Consider the following 20,305-nt stretch of genomic DNA (forward strand, 5'->3'; position numbering starts at 1 on the left):
AAAACACTAAAGATGTTATAGCTCATTGCTTACAAAATTTTGCCACTGTGGGTGTTCCAAAACAGTTAAAAACAGATAATGCCCCTGGTTATACTTCTACCTCTTTTAAACAATTTTGTTCAACATTTGGCATTACTCATATAACAGGAATCCCATACAATCCACAGGGACAAGGCATAGTTGAAAGAGCTCATCAAACTCTTAAAATGTACTTATGAAAGCAAAAAGAAGGAATTGGGAAGGGGTATATATTCCCCAAAGATAAACTTAAAATAACCCTTTTTACTCTAAACTTTTTAAATTTGGATTCATCAGGACTTAGTGCTGCGGAAAGGCATATGTGTCCAAAAAATGTGCATAAGCCCAAGGTACTTTGGAAGGATATTCTAACAGGACAATGGAAAGGTAATTGTCTGGAGTCGGGGGTCTGTTTGTGTGTTTCCACAGGGAGAACAGCAGCCGATTTGGATTCCAGAAAGATTAACTAAAGCGATTTCTACAGACCAAAAAGAAGATGATTTGGCTCAAATCCATAACAACTGATATCCAAAACTCCAGTTTGGCTATTCTTACATCTGCAACAGAACCAGGATGCTTTTTTCAATATCTATTTTATTATTGCCCTTTGCCATATCATGAAGTTCTATTTTGTTTTTTGAGCTCATACAGACCTAGGTTAATGTTTTGCTGATCAGTTCTATTTTTTGAGTATAGAGTTTTTAAACATTGCAATGGAGATTTCACCTGTAAAAAGTTATAAGGCCTTTACTATAATGTTATGTGTTGTATGTATTATATTATGTGTGCACACTTGTGTTTTGTGTTATATGTTTGAATGTACGTATGTCCATATATCATATATGATGAGCGCTCATGATAAAATGGATCCAAATATTTTTTTTCACATGATTTATATGGTTTAATTTATTTTATTTTATTTCTTAATATTTATTTTTTAGTTTTCGGCGGACACAACATCTCTGTTTGTATGTGGTGCTGAGGATCGAACCCGGGCCGCATGCATGAGAGGCGAACACGCTACCGCTTGAGCCACATCCTCAGCCCCATATATGGTTTAATTTAAATTGGGTAAACAACTGTTGAGGATTGTTTTAATATGTATACAAAAAAGAAGGTTAACAGATCTGTTTGTTTACTTTCACCTTTCCTTTTCATTATATTTAATAATTCTCTTAAAGATAATGTAAATTGTTAAGAAAATTGTTTTCTTTTAGTGCCTTCTGGAATGTTACATAATTTTTTCTTTAGCCATTATTGCCAGAATTCCTATCTTCATCCCAGTGCCGGTGAAGACAATGTAAATTGTTAAGAAAATTGTTTTCTTTTAGTGCCTTCTGGAATGCTACATAATTTTTTCTTTAGCCATTATTGCCAGAATTCCTATCTTCATCCCAGTGCTGGTGAAGTCAAAGATAAAACCAATCTACAGCTTCTACAATAGCCATCACTGAACTGCTTGCAGAACTTGCCTGGACACATTGTGAGCTCACCTGTATGCATTGTGAACTATCTGTTGGTGCAGCGACTTGTGGTAGTGTTGGGGTATTTTTGCTGATGATGTCATTGGTGGTACAATTTTTCCAAAAGGAGCCGTCAATTGGCTTGGTGTATCTTCCTCCCTTCTGCTTGTCATGATTGTCCAGCCAAAATTTGGGGGCCAACAGAGGTGAGGCAAAGAACCTCACCCCCCCGCTGGTACAAAGACCTCTCCACAGGTGTGGCTGTATACTGGACCGGTAGTCAGTGACGGGTAAGATCCAATTGCAATGGTACCAACCTAAGGACCATATGTACTATTGGACAACCTAAGGCAGGCACGGTCCCTAAGCCACATGCTTGTTTTTTAAACAGAGAGGGGGAGATGTTGAGAGCCACAGCCGAAGGGGCCCCAGCAAACTTCCAGCTGCCAGCAAACTTCCAGCTGCCGGCTGATGATTGGCTCACAGCGGCCCCAGCAACATCTAGCTGATTGGCTCCTCGGCCCCAGCAACATCTAGCTGATTGGCTCCTCTGCGGTGATGCTCATTGGGCTGTTTCCCTGCCCTTTCAGACCACGGAGCTGCTCATTGGGGGACTTTTTTGGCTCCGCCCATGTGACCCAGCCAATCGGCCTCAAGAGCAGGAGGATTGTGGGAGGTGGAGAGAAGCTTGTGTGGGAGAGAGAGGCTTGTAAAAAGCCGGTGGTGGCAGTTGAGGCTCTGAGGGTTTTTCCTGAGAGGCTGTTTTGTTTGGCGTGTGTGGTTCTAAAAATAAAGTTAGTTTCTTTTGACAAGTGGCTCCTGATTGTGCCCAGCCAGACTGCGGCAATGTATGACCTAAGGTTATTTGGTATCATGCTGCACTCTTTGTGGCCAAATGATTGGAGGCAATCTGCTACACGGTACTTGCATGGTACAATGGTGGCCAGGAGATTTGACTTGTGTCTTCTCTGGATTTTTGTTGACTACCTCAATAGGCTGTATTAATTTGCTAGCATTGCTATGACAACATCTCACAAACTGGGTGATATAAAACAGTAGACTTGTATTTCCTCACAGTTCTGGAGGTGGAAGTCCAAGATCAAGGTGCTGGGTGGGGCTGGAGTCCTCAGACTTCTTTCCTGCCTTAGAGATGGCCATTTTCTCCATGTGTCCTCACGTGGTGTCTCTCTCTGCCTGTGTGCTTCTGCTGACTTCTTGTCCTTATCTCCTCCTAGGACACCAGTCAGATTGGAATCAAGCTTATGCTAAGGCTTCATTTTAACCTAATCACCTCTATAAAGACCCTATCTATAAATACAAATCACATTGTGAGGTGCTGAGGGTTAGGACCTTAACTTGTGAACTCTTTGCAGGGGGCAAAATTCAATCATAACAGAGACTTATTACTTCTAGAAAGGAAACAAAAATGAGAGAATCCAGAAAGTCCAGAATTGAAAAGACAAGTGATGTTTGGTGGATGCCACTGAGATTGGATGTTTGGTCCATGCCATTGACATGTGGAACACACTAATGCAATACCCCTGTGAGCTTCATCTTCAAGATTAACCAACAGCTTAAATTAAGCCAACTTATTGGGAAGCCTTGTTGTATTTTTAGTGATATGATAACTAAATTCAGAATGAAAACGGAATTCTAAAAGCATCTCATCCATACAGTACAAAGATCTCTGACACAGACATTCCTTCTTATATGGGCAATAGAAAACTTCTGGCCAAAGAGCTAATGTTTGATGGGCATGTATCCTATGTCATAAGGAACTCTCATAACAGGACATATTTGTAGATCTGGCTCAGGAAAGTGCAATAAGATTCAACCTGGAGCCAGCTGGGATGACTGACCAACACTATAGGCAACCAAATCCAGAGCCAAACCTGGGAGAGCCTGGGTTCTTGACTGTGGAGATGATCTTTACGATGGCTACTGTCATGTTAAACTGAATATACACTGTTTAATCAGCTTTTTTTCTGCTGTGACTTAAAGACCTGACCAGAACAACTTTAAAAGAGGAAAAGTTTATTTGGGAGCTCATGGTTTCAGAGATCTCAATCCATAGACAGCAGACTCCATTCCTCAGGGCTCAAGGTGAGGCTAAACATCCTGGCAGAAGAGTGTGGAGGAAGGGAAGCAGCTCACATCAGGATCAGAAAGCAGAGAAGGGGCTCCACTCTCCAGATCCAAAATATATACCCCATTGCCATGCCTCACCTGCCTCCAAACCATCTGCTATGGTTAAAATATCTCATGTGTTAGAAACGTAATCCCCAAATTCATACATTAATGAATTTGAGATGGAGTCTTTGGGAGGCCATTTGAATTAGATATGATCAAGGGGATGGGGCCCCATGAGGGCATTAGTAGCTTAATAGGAAGAGGAAGAGATGTGTTAGGATGCAGCAAGAGGCCCTTACCATAGGCTGAGCAGTGCTGGTGCCATGCTCTTCCCAGCCCAGTCTGTTGTATTCAGTTATAGCAGCAGAAAATGGACTAAGAAACCATCTTTGCTTTAAGAGGCAATGGTTTTCAACAGAGCTGAGCATCTTCCTTATTAGCTCAGGAGATCCACTGGGACCTAGGAGGAGGAAGTTGTAAATGAGGAGTTAGGCTTGATGGTTCTGCGGACAGCATTCACCATGACATGCTTCACTGAGGATCAGCTATGTAGGTAGACTGCAGGGAGCAAAGGTTAAACAGCAGGACAAATGAGTCCATCAACATATGTGACCAGCTCAATTTCATCTTCCCCTGCTGTTAAGGTATAGAACTGTAAAAATCAGCAACCAAACATGCTTAGCATTACTTGGACCCATACTCAAAGTCAAGGTAGCCCCAGTCCCTCTGAAGCGGTTGGGTTTTATATCATGTTACAAACATCTCACAAAGCCCTGTAAGAGCTGGCAAAACAAATGTAGTCCCATGAAATCAGGAACCTAATTATAGGAAGTATAGAACAAAAAACACTCTTAGAATGGGAGAAAATATCATGACACTTATATCTGACAGAGGAGTCATATCTAGAATATAAAAATACTCCCACAAATCAGTAAGAGACAAGATAAATAGAAGAATGAACAAAAGATTGTAACGGGAACTATGCAAAAGAAAATACCCAATGTTCAATATCATGTGAATAAGTGTCAACTTTGAGGGAAGGGAAAATTAAAAGCATAATGTGATACCAGTATACATCTGAAACTTGAATGGTTACAAAGAAAAGCATTAATTATTGGTAACTATGTGGACCAATCAGTATTCTCATGTATTGCTGGGAGAAGTATAAATCGGTACAGTACCTTTGGAAAAATATTTGCCAGTGCTTACTGAAGCAGAACATGCATGCATATATCCAATGATCTAGCAGTTCTACTCCTGGGTATATGGCCAAGAAAAAATGCTTATGTCTACAAAAAGATTTCCTTGAATGCTCGTAGCTAGCTCCTCCACTCATCAGAGCCCCAAATTGGAAACTACCTAAATGCTCATCAACAATAAAATGGGTAAATAAATTCTTGTATATTCACACAATGAACTTCTGTATCAATTATACCACAAACTAAGTGGTTTAAATTTATATATGTTCTTTCATAGCTCTGGAGGCTAGAAGTCTGAAATCAAGGAGTCAGGGCCAAGGTTATTCTTTAGGAATCTAGAGGGCAATCCTTCCTTGGCCCTTTGTGTGTGTGTGTGTGTGTGTGTGTGTGTGTGTGTGTGTGTGTGTGTGTCTCGCTGGGCAATGAGCGCAGGGCATCACAAATGCTAGGCAAGCACTCTATTACTGAGCTTACCAACAATCTCCCTTCCTTGACTCTTCCAGCTTCTTGTAACCCAGGTGTTCCTTGCTTATAGCAGCAGCACTCTAATCTTGGCCTGTCACGATGTGGCCATCTTCTCCCCATGTGTAACTGTGGTATGAGCTGTCTGTTTTGTTGTCTTCTTTACTTTTGTTTTGAACTTCCTGAAATACTTGCAGCCAAAGGAAGAGACAATAAATTTTTTTTCTTGCTTCATATCAAAATTACTGCTTACACTTCAAGCTACCCTTAGAAGGGAAATCCATTGTTATTAACATCCAGGAAAGAGAAATGGTGGAAGGAAAGCATGAGAATTTCTACAAAAAGATGAAAACAGAATTAAATCCATTTAAGAATCTGGACACACCCAGAGATAAAGTCCTTAAATAGCAAAATGCTTAAGCTATCTTTCAGGAAAATCCTACAGACTCCACTTAGCGATCATATGAAACAGTCTTTTCAAGAACGGATATATGCAAAGTAGATCCTCTGATCAATGACCTTTAGAATGTCATGTCCCAGGCTTAAAGTTCCCAGAGCAGAACATGTTACCTCCCCCACATTAGAAACATTTGATCTGTAAAGAGGCATGAAAACCACCTGTGCCTGCATAAAAGAACCCTCAAACTCCCTTTCATGCCATTCAATCAATAAGCAACTTCCCCCCTCTCCCCTCCTGTAAATTTGCTACCAGCAACTGACTGGGGAGGCAAATTTAGGCTTCTACTAGCTCTTTGTCCGTGACAGTGCAATAAAACCTTTTCTTTTTTGAGATGGAGTTTATATGTTGTCCAGACTGGAATTGAACTCATGATTCTCCTGTCACAGCGACTATAGCTTTCTGACCCACGTCTAATTTAAACCATTTTCTTTTTGCAAAACTTAGTACTGATTTCTGTGCATATTACACAGTGGGTCCTTATTCCATATCAGAAGGATAAAGCAAACATCAGGCAATATTTTAGCTTACATGTGAAAGGCAAATGTCTACCAATCTCAGCTACCTGCAACTCAGCAAGGAAGAAGAGAACCTATTAGTCCTCAGGACTGCACATAAACTGCACCTGGGAACCGTTTCCGGGTTTTCAATACCCGATTCATAATCCCCAGGGGTGGGGCAAGGAACTAGTGTTAAAGGGGCTCTGAGGGTTTCTAAAGCTCAAACAAGCCAAGAATGAGCGCCCTACTGGCGAAGTAAAAAGTGGCGCAACAAACAATTTTGTAAACGAATACTTCTTGAAAAGATTTTCTCGAAATCTTATTAAAATAACCATGTAAAAAGGCTCATTTGCAACGTTCCTTTTCTGCAACAAGAAATGTAAGACCGGGAATTAATTCTGGTTAAGACAAATGTGTTAGCGTCTTTAGTTATTTGCATTTACAATAATTTTACCACGGATGTAATTGAGAAAACTAGCACCTAAGACGCATTTCACAAAAAAACAATGTAGCCAAAATTTACTGAGTACGTCAGGCGCCAAAACCCACCGAGGTTGCCAGTTGTGTTGCAATGAGATGGACAGTTACCCTAGGGACCCGTAGGACTGCACTTACGATGCGAGGCTACATCGTGTACGAACAGAGGAATGAAATGTTGTATTAAAATTATGTTCAACGAATCTGCTGTTCATTGTCATATATACGTTCTGCTGTCATATATACCTAATCAAAATTAATTAATGAATTAATTTTAAAAATTAAAAAAATAAAAAGACCCCGCAAAAATACTGCAGAGCCCCGCCTCGCTGCGTCAGCCCCTCCCTCCCTCTGGCCCCGCCTCAACTTCCGCCCTGTCGCCCCGCCCACCCGCGTCTCCGGATGCTCTGCTTGGCCCGGCTCCATCAGCCTCTCTTTCGCTGGGCGCTTGGCCATCTTCCTCGCGGCCATCCAGCTTCCTTGGCGTGTTTTGTTTGCGACGCTGTCGTGTAACAGCGCGCTTTACGGTCGCGGGGACGGAGCGAGCCGGTGCCAGGGCCACTCGGGCCGGGAAGCAGGGAAGGCGAGCGAGGTTGATGCCCGGCGGCGGGGCAAGCGCGGCGTCTGGCCGGCTTCTCACCGCCGCGGAGCAAAGGGGAGCCCGGGAAGCATCGACGTTCAGGAGCGGCCCGGGGGGCTCCGGTGGCGGCGGCGGCGGCGGCAGAGGCGGAGCAGGCGGCCCCGGGCCGGGCAGCGGAGGCCCCGGCGGCCCCGCGGGCAGGATGAGCCTGACCCCGAAGGAGCTCTCGAGCCTGCTGAGCATCATCTCTGAGGAGGCGGGCGGCGGCAGCACCTTCGAGGGCCTGTCCACCGCCTTCCACCACTACTTCAGCAAGGCCGACCACTTCCGCCTGGGCTCGGTGTTGGTGATGCTGCTGCAGCAGCCAGACCTGCTGCCCAGCGCGGCGCAGCGCCTCACCGCGCTTTACCTGCTCTGGGAGATGTACCGCACCGAGCCGCTCGCAGCCAACCCCTTCGCCGCCAGCTTCGCGCACCTCCTCAACCCCTCGCCGCCCGCCCGCGGCGGCCAGGAGCCCGACCGGCCGCCGCTCTCAGGTACCTCCCGGAGCCGGATGGGCGGTGCGGAGAGTTAGACTGGGCAGCTTCCCGTCTGCGCTTCTGGAGCCCGCCCAGAGGGAAATAAAGCCCCTTTTGGAAATGATCAACCCCCAACCACTGGAGTAGGAATTCAGGTGGTAGCCGAATTACAAATTCATTACGAATTCATGGCACCGAGGATTATTTGTCTCATCCGTACAGGCCATCCAGTCATTCAGGTCCTTAAATAAGGTTCATCTTTCTAAAGGCCATCTGGAGATGTGTATAATTAAACCTGTAGTGACACAATGGATCTGTCCCCGTTTGTGAGTCTCAGAGGAGTAAACAAGTCAATATTAAGAACCCGAAAAAGTTGTTGAACGAAAATACACATTAAGCAGCATGTAAGGACCTTACAGCTGCCTTCCTTGGACTGCTATGATGTGGTGAGGGTAGAGGATAGAAGGTTGTCTCAAGTTTACGGGCTTTGTTACAAAACGCAGGTTTTGCATTATGTAGAAAGTATGCTTGTGCAGCATTGGTTAGATGAGACGTAGGTTAGGTGCCAGGCTGCATTTTTAAATTTCTGCGGTACTGGGGATCAAACCCAGGGCTTCATGCAGGCTAAGGAAACAAGGTGTTCTTGCTTGCAGCCTTTCTGAATCTAAAACATTTTTGGATGCCTTCCTGCACTATCCTCATCTAAGAAGGGCAGCCTTTGTGTTGGGGAAGTTTGTGACTGCCCAGAAAGTGAATGCCACATCAGAATGTTTGTAATGGGGAATGGGGACAGTGTGGGATTTAGGTCAGAAACCCTTTGAATTCTGAAGGGTGTGTTATGTAAAACCCCATCCTCAAATACATGTCTAAACCTACACCTTGTTCCTACACTGCATTGTAAACAGGAGGGGAGTTAGTTGCCAGGAAAGGAATCCCCAGGATGTAATCTCCATGGCTCAGTTTTCTCATCAATAAAATTCAGATTCTAATAATTCCTAACTGGTAGTGTAGTTATGAAGAATAAAAGTACCTGTGAAAAGTATTACTCGTTATTGTCACTAATATATTTTTTTGAGATGGATCTGAAACTCTGGATTTTTTTGCCTCAGCATCCTCAGTAGTTGGAATCACAAGTGTGCATTACAGCACGTACCTATTGTTATCTTTATTCAAATAGGTAGGGATAATGCTTAAATTACACAGAAGAGGAAATGTTATTACCAGAGCTCCAGTCTTAGTGCTTCTCTTGTACATTTAGGGTAAGCATCTAATGGGCATAGTTTTAAAAAAGTTAAAAATCTTTTCAAATGATTTTGAGGTAGGACAGACAATATATTTGGAAGTAAGAAGGATGGCTTCCCAAAATCAACAAATTTGCAGTCTGGTTGGGAGAACATAAAGACAGGTCAATAACAGCATGTACTAGGTGTCAAAAAAAAAAAAGATGCAAGTAGCACAAAGAAACCACCTTCAGAACTGGAAAGATCCCCAGAGGAAAAGTGTGATATCTTTGCTGTATGTTAATTAGGATGCAGGTAGAAGGGAAGAATGTGGCCCTGCCAGGTTATTGTTAAAGAATTAGGTCTATACAGAGAAGCTGAAATTTTGTCTACCTGGAGTAGGTTACATGAATGGGAGGGTAATCAAGAGGTAAGATTAGGAAGGTGGGTGGTGACTAGTTTATGAAGTGTTTTATAATGATGTAGAAGTTTGGGGTTAATTTTATGTATGTGAACTGGTCAAGTAGTATGATAGATTTGTATTCTAGAAATAGAATTAAATGGCAAGGTGGGGCATGAATGGTGGATTAACAGGGGTCAAAACTGGGATGGTGCAAGGTTGACTGAAGCCAATAAAGAAGAGAATTATAGAAAATTGGGAGCTAAGGAAATCAGACTGTCCTGTAGTTCAGGCAAGAGAGGGGGGACTGGAGCTGAGGGAATGCAGACTGGGGACATTGTAAGATATCAATAGTTGATAGATAAGGCTTGGGGAGCAGTTGAATATGGACAAAAGAGAACCTTCAGTCTTGTGGAGATGGTAAAGTTGCACTGTATACTGAAGCAGGTATGTTGCTACTGATGAATTTGCTTCCCCTGTCTCTTTAGCTTCTGCACAGTCTTAGAAAGCACTTCAGAACATTATACTTTTTATATTTGTTTGCTTTGGTCTTTGCAGGAATTGAGGGACTTAGAAAGCAAAGTTCTTAATAGATACAGAAATATATTTTTTTCATAATAGTACCACAAATCATAGAATTTCCAGAGGCTTAACTAATTACAGAGTTCACAGAGGTGTATATTTCATTAACCTAAATTCAGTTATAATTTAGTTTATAAAAATTTGTAGGTTGCAGTGACAAGTAGCAAATACTAATTTTACTGGATCTGTTACTTTTTAAAAGTAACCATCAGAGAAATCATTGTACATCTTTGTTTACAGGATTTTTACCTCCTATAACTCCGCCAGAAAAGTTTTTTCTTTCCCAGCTCATGCTGGCACCCCCAAGGGAACTCTTCAAAAAGACACCTCGCCAGATCGCTTTGATGGATGTCGGAAACATGGGCCAGTCTGTGGACATTAGTGGGCTTCAGTTAGCCTTGGCTGGTAAGGAAGAATTGGAAGTTTGAGCATTTTTGTCTGTTTTTGAGATATTCTACTTAAAACAAAGGTCTTTGTAATCTTCATTGTGAAAGGGTTAGTTACCTTTCATTTTAAAGTAGTTTCAGTACTGGATTCTAAATATATGCCTTCGATCATCTATCCATTCTCCCGCAATGTAAAAAGAAGCAAGCATACCTTGTTGTTTTAGAGCTAGCTACACAGATCATCTCTGCAGTCTTGAAGTAGAGATGTTTTTCAGTAGGATCTATAGACCAAAGGTGTATTTGTGGATGATGCAGGGTATTTTTTTCTTCTTACTACTAGGAATTGAACCCAGGGTTCCTCTACCTCTGAGCTATATCCACTAATTCTTTTTAAATTTTATTTTGAGACAGTCTCACTAAGTTGCTCAGGTGGACCTCAAACTTGCAAGCCTCCTGCCTTAGCCTCCCTAGTAGCTGGGATTACAGGCTTGCATGTGCCACCACACCCAGCAGTTTGTGCTTTCTTAATTTAGGGGGGGAAAAAAAGCAGGCAAGTTAAACATTAGTGACTACAAAGAGAAGATTTACCCTTTAACAATGACAGTGTTCATTAAATAAATTTTATTAAAAACCCACCAATTAGTTGACAATTTGCCAACTGAAAAATTTTTTCTTACATCTTGAACAATAGCCTGTTTTCTAATAACTTTTTGTACTTCTGTAATTTGGATTTAAAAAAATGCATCAGGATAATTTTGTTAGCATTTTTCTTATTAAGGAGACAATTGGGTCATGTCTAAGGCTTTTTTTTTTTGGGGGGGGGGGCGGTACTGGAGAGTGAATCCAGGGGCACTGGACCACTGAGCCACGTCCCTAGCCCTGTTGTATTATATTTTAGTGACAGGGTCTCACTGAGTTGCTTAGGACCTCACTTCGTTGCTGAGGCTGGCTTTGAACTCATAATCCTCCTGCTTCAGCCTCCCAAGCTGCTGGGATTACAGGCATGCGCCACCATGCCCAGCTGATAAAATTGGAATGTGGGAATTTAAAAAAAATATTTTGTGTATGTATATACACACACTCACATATAATCTGGCCATTTTTTTTTTATGTTGTAAAAAGCAAGTAGCTTTACCCCTTAGTAGCTTGTCCTTTCACTCTTCCTCGTGATGTCCTCAATTTTTAAACATCTCACATTTTAACCTCTTTCAGAACGCCAGTCTGAACTGCCAACTCAAAGTAAAGCCAGCTTCCCCAGTATTCTCAGTGATCCAGACCCGGATTCTTCTAATTCTGGATTTGACAGCTCAGTTGCCTCCCGGATCACAGAATCTTTAGTCAGTGGACCAAAACCACCTATTGAAAGTAGGTATATAGAGATTAATTTTATACTCTTGGTTTTATTTTATCAGCATTCACTGAAACTTTTCAGGTTTTTGAGACATCTTGTTATTTTCATTACTACTTTAACTTTAGTTTAATATAAAACTTCTAGGAAAATATCTATAGAGAGTTCAGTGAAAATTAGTTTCTTCTTTAAAAAAGTTACATACAGTTTGATTTACATATCTTACATCTTGAAGATATAAATTCTCTGATTTTACTGAAATCAGTCTATTTATTACCATTACCTTCTCCACTTTAAAGTTTTACTGATTTTACAGCTCTTAATTTACTTTAATTCAAAGGAAGCACTTACTGAATTTGAAGTAATATAGCTGCACCTTTTGGTTTGACAGGCTTCCATGTTTGAGTGATGAAGGCATGTTTTCTGCTTCGGGATAGGAACATATTCTCCAGATTACAGTGCCACCATTAGTTTGAAGCTTACACTGACTTGTCATACCATTTGGTTTACAGTATATATTTGGCATAAGTGGGTTTAATATTTGAAGTTTTATCTAGTCACAAGTGGACCTAAAGATCCATGCCACATAATGATTTATGTGTAGTATTTGCTCAGGCACAACTTTGAATTGGATGAGCCTCCAGGACGGTATCTGAAGAGCACATCACTCATAATAAGTGAGTCCGACCACTCACCAGGCATTTCTTCTTCACATAAGTACCACTTCTCATGAAGTGTTAGACTGTTTATTTTCATAAGTGGTCCGAAGAGGGATTCAGATACCAGTCCTTGGGCAGCAAGTGATGGAATGGTGGAGATGTGTGTCAATTTTGTAGCCAGAAAATAGTCTTTGGCAACAAACTGGATAGCATAATCCCCAATTTGATAGGGACTAGGATGCATAAGAGAATAAGCCACCTTTGCCCTATGGGAAAACCAAAGAGATGTGTGACATAGGTTCAGCAGAAATCTAGCCAGAGTTTATTTTAGTGAGTGTATAACTTACAGGTCTACCTGTTTTATAAAATAGTTAAATATACTCAGTTCATTTTCCTGTTTTATGAAATGGAAATGGTATTTGTGAATTTGAGGATTCATGAAAGACTCAATTCATTTCAAAATGTCAACCAGTACTTTTCCTATTCTGTCATTTCACCATACATAATTTGTCACTTCAGAGTTATTAAATGTAAAGCTAAAACTTGTACAAATCATAGTGATCCATGAATAGATTATTAGTGGCAATTAAGAGAAGAATGAGTGAAGATGAATAGTATTTCATCTTTCCATTGAAAAATGTACCACTCTAACAGTTGTGTCTTGAATGGTGGTCATGTGTGAATTAGAAGTGGCGCTCATAGCTCTGCTTTCTTCTCCAAAAAGTAGTAGGTGTGTCTGGCATCATGCTGCCACATTGGTTTTTCATGTTCTTATTTGTATTCTGGATGAAATCTGACTATCTGAATCATTCCTGCTTCAGATTTTGAAGTGTGAGAGTTTTATCATGCTATCTTTTTAAAGGAGGCATTTGTGTACTTCATAAAGTAAAATTTATGTGTGGTGTGTCACATTAGCTCACTGATAGGCATTCAAATATCACTACTCTCATTATAGGCCATTTTCGGCCAGAGTTCATCCGTCCGCCACCTCCACTCCACATTTGTGAGGATGAACTGGCTTGGCTCAATCCTACAGAACCTGACCATGCTATTCAATGGGATAAATCTATGTGTGTTAAGAATAGCACTGGTGTGGAGATCAAGCGAATTATGGCAAAAGCCTTCAAAAGCCCCTTATCTTCTCCCCAACAAACACAGGTATGTGTGTATTCCATGTTTTAGTTTTAATCCATCATGAGTTTGTTTTTCATAAGGTGATAAATGAGCAGTACACCGAAATTGACAACATGAGTTAGCAGTAACAAGTCTCAAAGGTTTTTGGATCTCTGAGGCTTTGTTTTACCCTTTCCCTTTTGGTCATTTCGCTGTGGTAGGGCAAGAAGTCAGGTGACTGAAAATGTTTCAACTTAATGATGAGTTTGTCTTTGACAGAGGTGAGGTAGGAGAGGCCTCACTTTTTGGCACTGTGCTCCTGCTCTGTACCAGCTGTGCATTTTATATACATCTTTGCATTAAAACTGGACAGTAGCTCTTTTGAGTGGAGTAATTTCATTTACCTCTGAGGTAAGTAAAATTATTAACATCTTATAGAGGGAGAAATGGCCCAGAGAAGGTGAACTAGCCCCCAGTACATAGCTCACTAGTGATAGATTTGAGATTAAAAATATTGCTTGCTATCCAGGGGCAAGACAAGATTGTGGGAGGTTTCTCTTTGGTGAATTTTATTCAGTTTGCACACTTCCGAGTTAGAGCTAGTAGGGGAGATACTGACATCTCCATTTCATCATCAAAAGTATTTTCAATGTCATTTAAGAGTTGTTTGTAGTTCCTTTTGTGTAGATCATTCTGAAACACAGTTCACTGGGTAACATTCAAGTAGACAAGTAAAAGCATATAAAATTGCAAGGAAAAAGTGCTTATTCGGCACCTCCAAATTTTATTTTGTTGTTGAGATGGAACCCAGGACCTTATACATGCTAGGCAAACACCTTACCATTGAGCTGTGTTCCTAGGCTTGAAAACAGTGTTTTTGAGGAAACCTCTTGAAATTGCAAAATGTAGGTGTGACTTGCAATGCATCCTGCCCCCCTCCTTGGGTATTTCCATTCTCCGTCTGGGTAGGGTACAGCAGGGCAGGCATTATTTCTGATGTTTATTAATTCTCTGTGGTTTGTGCTTTTTGGAGACCAAATTGGTGATTAAGATTATTTCTGAGCAGGGTACATACCTGTTACCCCAGCTACTCAGAAGGCTGAAGCAGGAGGATCACAAGTTTAAGGCCAACCTGGGCAATTTAGCAACACTCTGTCTCAAAATAAAAAGGGCTAGGGATGTAGCTCAGTGGTACAGTGTCCCTAAATTAAATCCCCTGTGTACTGCAAGAAAAAAAAGATTGGTTTTGTTTATAACAGATGATAGAAAAAAAAAAAAAAACTACAAAGGACTTAAGGATGATAAGACAAGATCCTATCCAACCAGACAATATTGAGTCTGCTTTCATGTCTAGAAGGAAACACTAGCCAATTTACAAGCTGTCTTGAATGTTTGTATTTTAGTATCCTTACAGTATTAAGACATGAGGACCATGAGTTTGAGGGTAGAAATTTATGAAATTGGTGAACATGAGTTTTATACTTTTTTTGTGTAAAACACCTTTGTATGAAGGAAAAACAATTTCCAATTTGATTTAAAAATCTATCTCTTTTTTTCCCTTAGCTCCTTGGTGAATTAGAAAAAGATCCCAAACTTGTTTATCATATTGGCCTCACTCCAGCCAAACTTCCAGACCTAGTGGAAAACAACCCTCTAGTTGCAATAGAAATGTTGCTGAAATTAATGCAGTCAAGCCAGATCACTGAGTATTTCTCTGTCCTGGTCAATATGGACATGTCTTTACATTCAATGGAAGTCGTAAATCGGTAAGTTTTCATATTTGATCTATTATGTGGGGTTATAAATGATTAAATGTCCAGGAAAGAGAAGCTGCTACAAAAAGCTGTAAAATGTTTTTTCCCCAGATATTGATTGTTTGCCTAAGAGAACCCACTTCAGAAATAATCTGAGCCTCAGTGTTTACTGCATGTGAATTTAGCATCCATTAATAAGAAATTTGAGGGTTGGATTTCAACATATTTCATGTTAATAGAATCATGAATGAAATATAATTGCTTAAACTTACTTCCCTATACAGTATTTGTTATCCTTATATAAATATAGATATTAGGGACTTTTTTCTTAGAAACTTAACAGCTGTTAATATGGAAAAGTACTAAATTGAGGTTGGTAAGAGGGCCTAATACCGAGAGCCCCCATTGGCTGCCCTGAAAAACTATCTTTGCATTGTTCATGGGTGCAGCTCCCCACTCGCTTCAACCACCTCCACTAGTATGGACTCCAACAGCTTTATTGCCAGAGTCCCTGAACACTAGTTTCCTTTTAACCACTGCATCAGATCACCAGTGTGCCCTACCAGTCAGATACTGGCCATGGACACTAGCTCCGAGAACACCACCAAAGACTTAAAAGAAAAGAAGTTGTGGAAGAGGCAGAAAATGAAAGAAACGCCCCTTAAATGAGAGTGCTAGTGAGGAAAATGGGGAGCTGGAGGCTGCCAATGAGGTAGATGAAGAAGAGGAAGAGGATGGTGAGGAACAGGATGGAGTTGAAGATGAGGAGGCTGAGGCAGCTATGGGCAAATGGGCAGCTGAAAATGACCAGATTGATTACATTGATACCAAAAAGCAGAAGACGGGTGAAGATGACTAGATGGTAAAAAAGGAAAAGTTAAAGGGCCACCGGGACCTATTCACCCTCCACTTCCTGTCAGAATCTAAAGGTGGTTGTCATTGAGTAGAGAGGCCCACCAATTGCTCTCCATCACTTAATCAAAACCACAATGTGAATTTGCAACAGGGGAGGAAAAAAGAACCAAAACTTTTCAAGGCCCTGCTTTTTTTTCTTAAAAAAAAAAAAAAAAGAAAAACTTGTATTTTTCATTTACATTTTATATTTTTGTACATATTGTTGGGAGTCAGCCATTTTTAATGAACTTGGATGACCAAACCAGCCTTTGGAGCATTCTCTGCCCTACTTCTGATTTTACTTGTGGTGTGACCATGTTCATTATAATCTCAAAGGAGAATGAAAAAAACAACCTTGTTTAAAAAAAAAAAAAAAAAAAAAAAAACAGAAAAACAATTTATTCTGAGCATTCCAGTAACTTTTTTTGTGCATGTACATTAATTGTACTATAAGTAATTGGTTTGTATGAGGTGGTTTAAAAGGCCAAAGATAAAAAGGTTTCTTTTTTTCCCCCTTTTTTTGTCTGTGAAGTTGCTGTTTATATTTTTGGCCTTTTTAATGTATTTGTGAAACAAAGTTGTCCAACAATAAACCAGAATTTTATTGGAAAAAAAAAAAAAAGAGCTGAGAATTCTAAGCATGCTGTCATGGAGATTCCTTGTGTTCTTCTCTCAGCTGTGTTTTTCCTTACTCTGTTGTCACTGACCATCAGGGAAACATGTATTCCCTTCTAGATGTGCTCTATATGTTATTGTTTAACCTTAATTTTCCTTTACCATTATATTTTAGGTATATTATGAATTAAATGGGTTTGAGGGGGTTAGCTTGGGACCTTACTATTTTATTAGGTTGTTTACTTAATAAAATAGTAGATCCTGGTCTACTGGAGACACTGATTTAGGCGTCATAGTCTGAGCTCCCTTTCATCTGGTGTCTTGTTTGGATGACAAATTATATGGTCCTTCTACTCTTGCGGAACTCCATTCTGAGTGCTAGGCAACTAAGAGCACATCTTGGAACACCATTTTGTAAGTTGGAGACTTTAAAAATCTGAAACTAATGAATGTGTCCTTTAAAGTTGGACAATTATTTTAATCTTATTTGAACTAAAGAATGTGTTACTAAATTGGTGGCAGCTGAGCGAGCGTATGCATGTAGAGTGCCCTTTAAGGGACAGGAGAGGAAGAGAAGAATGAAGTTTCCAAAACTAGTCAGGTGCCTCCTCTTGTTCAAGCCTCTTTATTAAGACTCATTCTTCATTCAGTGGTTGAATCGTCTTTTGGACTGAGCTGTGTTCATAGCATTCTCGTAGCAGTTAGTGTCTCTACCAGACATTTTGCGCTTAGTCCAGGAATGACTGTATTTTGTTATCAATAGGATTCTATCTCCCTAGTGTCTTGGAATTTCAAGGACAAGTTACTGTTTTTGTTTTCCCCCAGCACCTATCATAATGCATTACCCTTGAGCATGGAACATACTCGTTATTTATAAAAATCTCAAGTGAGTATAGTGGCTAGGGCACTGTATCCTTGGAACACTAGTTCCTTGGTGCCCTAAAGAAAGAAGTTTCAAGGTCAAATAAGTTTAGAATGTATTATTAATTTTATTTTAGAAATTTGTAGTTAGCCTAGCAGACTTTGCAATAGCAAACCCTAACGTGGCCTAGGGTTTCCCAGACTGAACAGAACTGAAAATGGAAGTCCTATCCCCCATACCATCTTTATTTCTCTGTTCTTTAAACATTCTACACAGTACTTAAAATTACTGGCCTTGGGCTTTAAGACTACAAACTCAGATTCATGCTCTTGTTACATCACAGCCAGGTCTTCCCTGCAGTACTTCCTAACATGTTCTGCTAATAATGCCAGTTCCAATCACCTTTCAGGAAGGTTTCTCTCCTTAGGGTTAAGTCATTTGCCCTTTTATGGCTTTTTCCAAGTCTTTTTACCTTCCCCTCATTTTGGCATTTGGTGATATGTTGAACTGTTTGCATGAAGATTTACATGTCTCAGACATACTGCCTCTGGGCAGCTATATGTAATAGAGCTTCCTGAATGTTAAATGAACACAGTAACTGCTCAGGTTGTTGGTGCTTGTAAGAGGTGAGACCATGACTTATGATTCAGCCAGGAACCCTTGGGAACATAATGCTCAAATAAGTCATTAATGATTAATTGCATTGCATAATGCTAAGCATAGACTTAAAAACAGAAGTGTCACAAATAAGTGGCTGTGGTTCTTGTGTTTATTTGCTGAAGAACACAACTGGAAAACTGGATTATGTATCAGCAATTTCCACCATAGGAAACTTTATAGTTAACAGGTTTTTTTGTTTTTTTAAAATGGGTATTGGGGAGGGAACCCAAGGATTCTTTACCACTGAGCTACATCCCCAGCCCTTTTTATTTTTATTATTTTAAGACAGGCTCTAAGTTGCTTAGGGCCACACTAGTTTGCGTAGGCTGGCTTTGAACTTGTAATCCTCTTGCCTCAGACTTCCCAGCCACTGGGGTTATAAGCATTCACCACTACACCTGGTTGGTTTATAGTATCTTTTGATGTTAGCAAATAAAATAACAACCCATATTTTCTTATATGAAACAGATTGACTACAGCTGTTGATCTACCTCCTGAGTTTATTCACCTTTATATATCAAATTGCATTTCTACTTGTGAACAAATTAAGGATAAATATATGCAGGTGAGTAATAATGGGAATTTTTATAAATTCTATAAATAGGTGCTGAGAGGATGAGCAAACTAAAACTTTTTCTTTTTTCTTCCAGAATCGTTTGGTGCGTCTTGTGTGTGTGTTTCTTCAGTCCTTGATCCGTAACAAAATTATTAATGTGCAGGACTTATTTATAGAAGTACAGGCCTTCTGTATTGAATTCAGTAGGATACGAGAAGCCGCAGGCTTATTCCGGTTGTTGAAGACACTGGATACTGGAGAAACGCCTTCAGAGACCAAAATGTCAAAATAATACCTCACCAGAACTACCCAATTTGTTGTTCAACTGTATTGATTAGTTTTTAAAACTTAAAACTGAGTGGATTGCTTGGTCTTATACATATAAACAACACTTAATCTACTTTAAAGCAAAAGTTTTGCTTTTCCTGGATGACTTTTTCCTATAGATGAATTTTTGGTAAGAACTTGGACACAAAATGTTCTAAGTGTCTCGCTGATGACTCCATAGGAGGAATAATTATCCCAAATTACTGCAAAAAAAGTAGATGAGGTGTGTATTTTTTAAAAGAAATTTTAGCATTACAGAGCAAAGTGCTTGTTTTTGCTTCAAAGGCAAGCTACAGGCTTCTGATAAATCAGGAACCCAGTTTTCCTAAGGTTTCAGTGTTAAAAGTATCCAATGAGAGCAAAGACATTTTGAAGAAATTGTGATACTGTCATATAGTGAAGAGCAGTTGATTGTATCTCTTAACTTCTCATTAAGCATTGTGAAACAAGGACATGCATATAACTTTGTCATGGGAACTTCAGAGGTGGCAGAACAAATGTTTGGAGGGCCTCTTAAAAACACGGGAACTCTTAGGACAACGTTATAGTAGGTGATATTGTTTCCTAGGTTTTTTTTCTTCGTTGAGATGTCCTCTGTTATTACCCTAAAATGCATTTTTTTGTTTTATTTTGTATTGTTTTAAAGGAAAAACAGGGCTTTGGGAGGGAGTGTCACCCCTAGGAACTGCTGTCTGTGGCAGGGTAGATGTGTGAGATGTACCAGAGCAGGCAGTGCATGTGTCACCCCTCATGTCACTTTGGACAACAGTGCCTTCCAGTAAAGTTCTTTTTTTACCAACTGTCATCTGATGCATTTTTACTTGGAGAAATCATGACAAATTCCTTTTACAGAACTACTTCTAAAGCATATTTACAGGGAAACAATCTGTTCAATAGGAGTTATCCTCTAATCCAACACTTGGCAAAAGTTAAAATTTTTTTTAAGAGTACAAGTTTCACACTAAGTCCATGCCTCAGATCCATACTATTAAATGGGTAGACTCACAAACAGCATGAAAAAAGTGAGGAAACAAATTAACCCAAACAAACCAAGATACTCCAATAACAGAATCTATTGACGCCACAGTGGAAGAAATGTCAGAGGAGTTTAGAATGAATATAGTT

At 40.2% G+C, this 20,305-nt stretch overlaps 1 protein-coding gene and 1 long non-coding RNA gene across 2 annotated transcripts; one reads left to right on the forward strand and one right to left on the reverse strand.

Moving 5' to 3' along the window:
* Window positions 1–124: 124 nt before the first annotated feature.
* Window positions 125–7,801, reverse strand: LOC124076222 (uncharacterized). The gene is made up of 4 exons (XR_006846291.2): window positions 7,696–7,801; window positions 5,285–5,462; window positions 3,911–4,071; window positions 125–2,712 (listed from the first exon to the last, which is right to left on the reverse strand). It is a non-coding gene; the product is annotated as an uncharacterized LOC124076222 (long non-coding RNA).
* Cnot11 (CCR4-NOT transcription complex subunit 11) lies at window positions 7,191–19,985 on the forward strand. The gene is made up of 7 exons (XM_046420011.2): window positions 7,191–7,822; window positions 10,247–10,411; window positions 11,605–11,757; window positions 13,355–13,557; window positions 15,076–15,278; window positions 18,766–18,862; window positions 18,948–19,985. The coding sequence occupies exons 1-7, from the start codon at window positions 7,303–7,305 to the stop codon at window positions 19,143–19,145; spliced, it is 1,539 nt and encodes a 512-aa protein (XP_046275967.1). The 5' UTR covers window positions 7,191–7,302; the 3' UTR covers window positions 19,146–19,985.
* Window positions 19,986–20,305: the final 320 nt, after the last annotated feature.

Source organism: Marmota monax, unplaced genomic scaffold (genome assembly GCF_021218885.2).
Source record: "Marmota monax isolate L192 unplaced genomic scaffold, Marmota_monax_Labrador192_F-V1.1 WCK01_AAM20220418_F8-fsc00178, whole genome shotgun sequence".
Lineage (NCBI taxonomy): Eukaryota > Metazoa > Chordata > Mammalia > Rodentia > Sciuridae > Marmota > Marmota monax.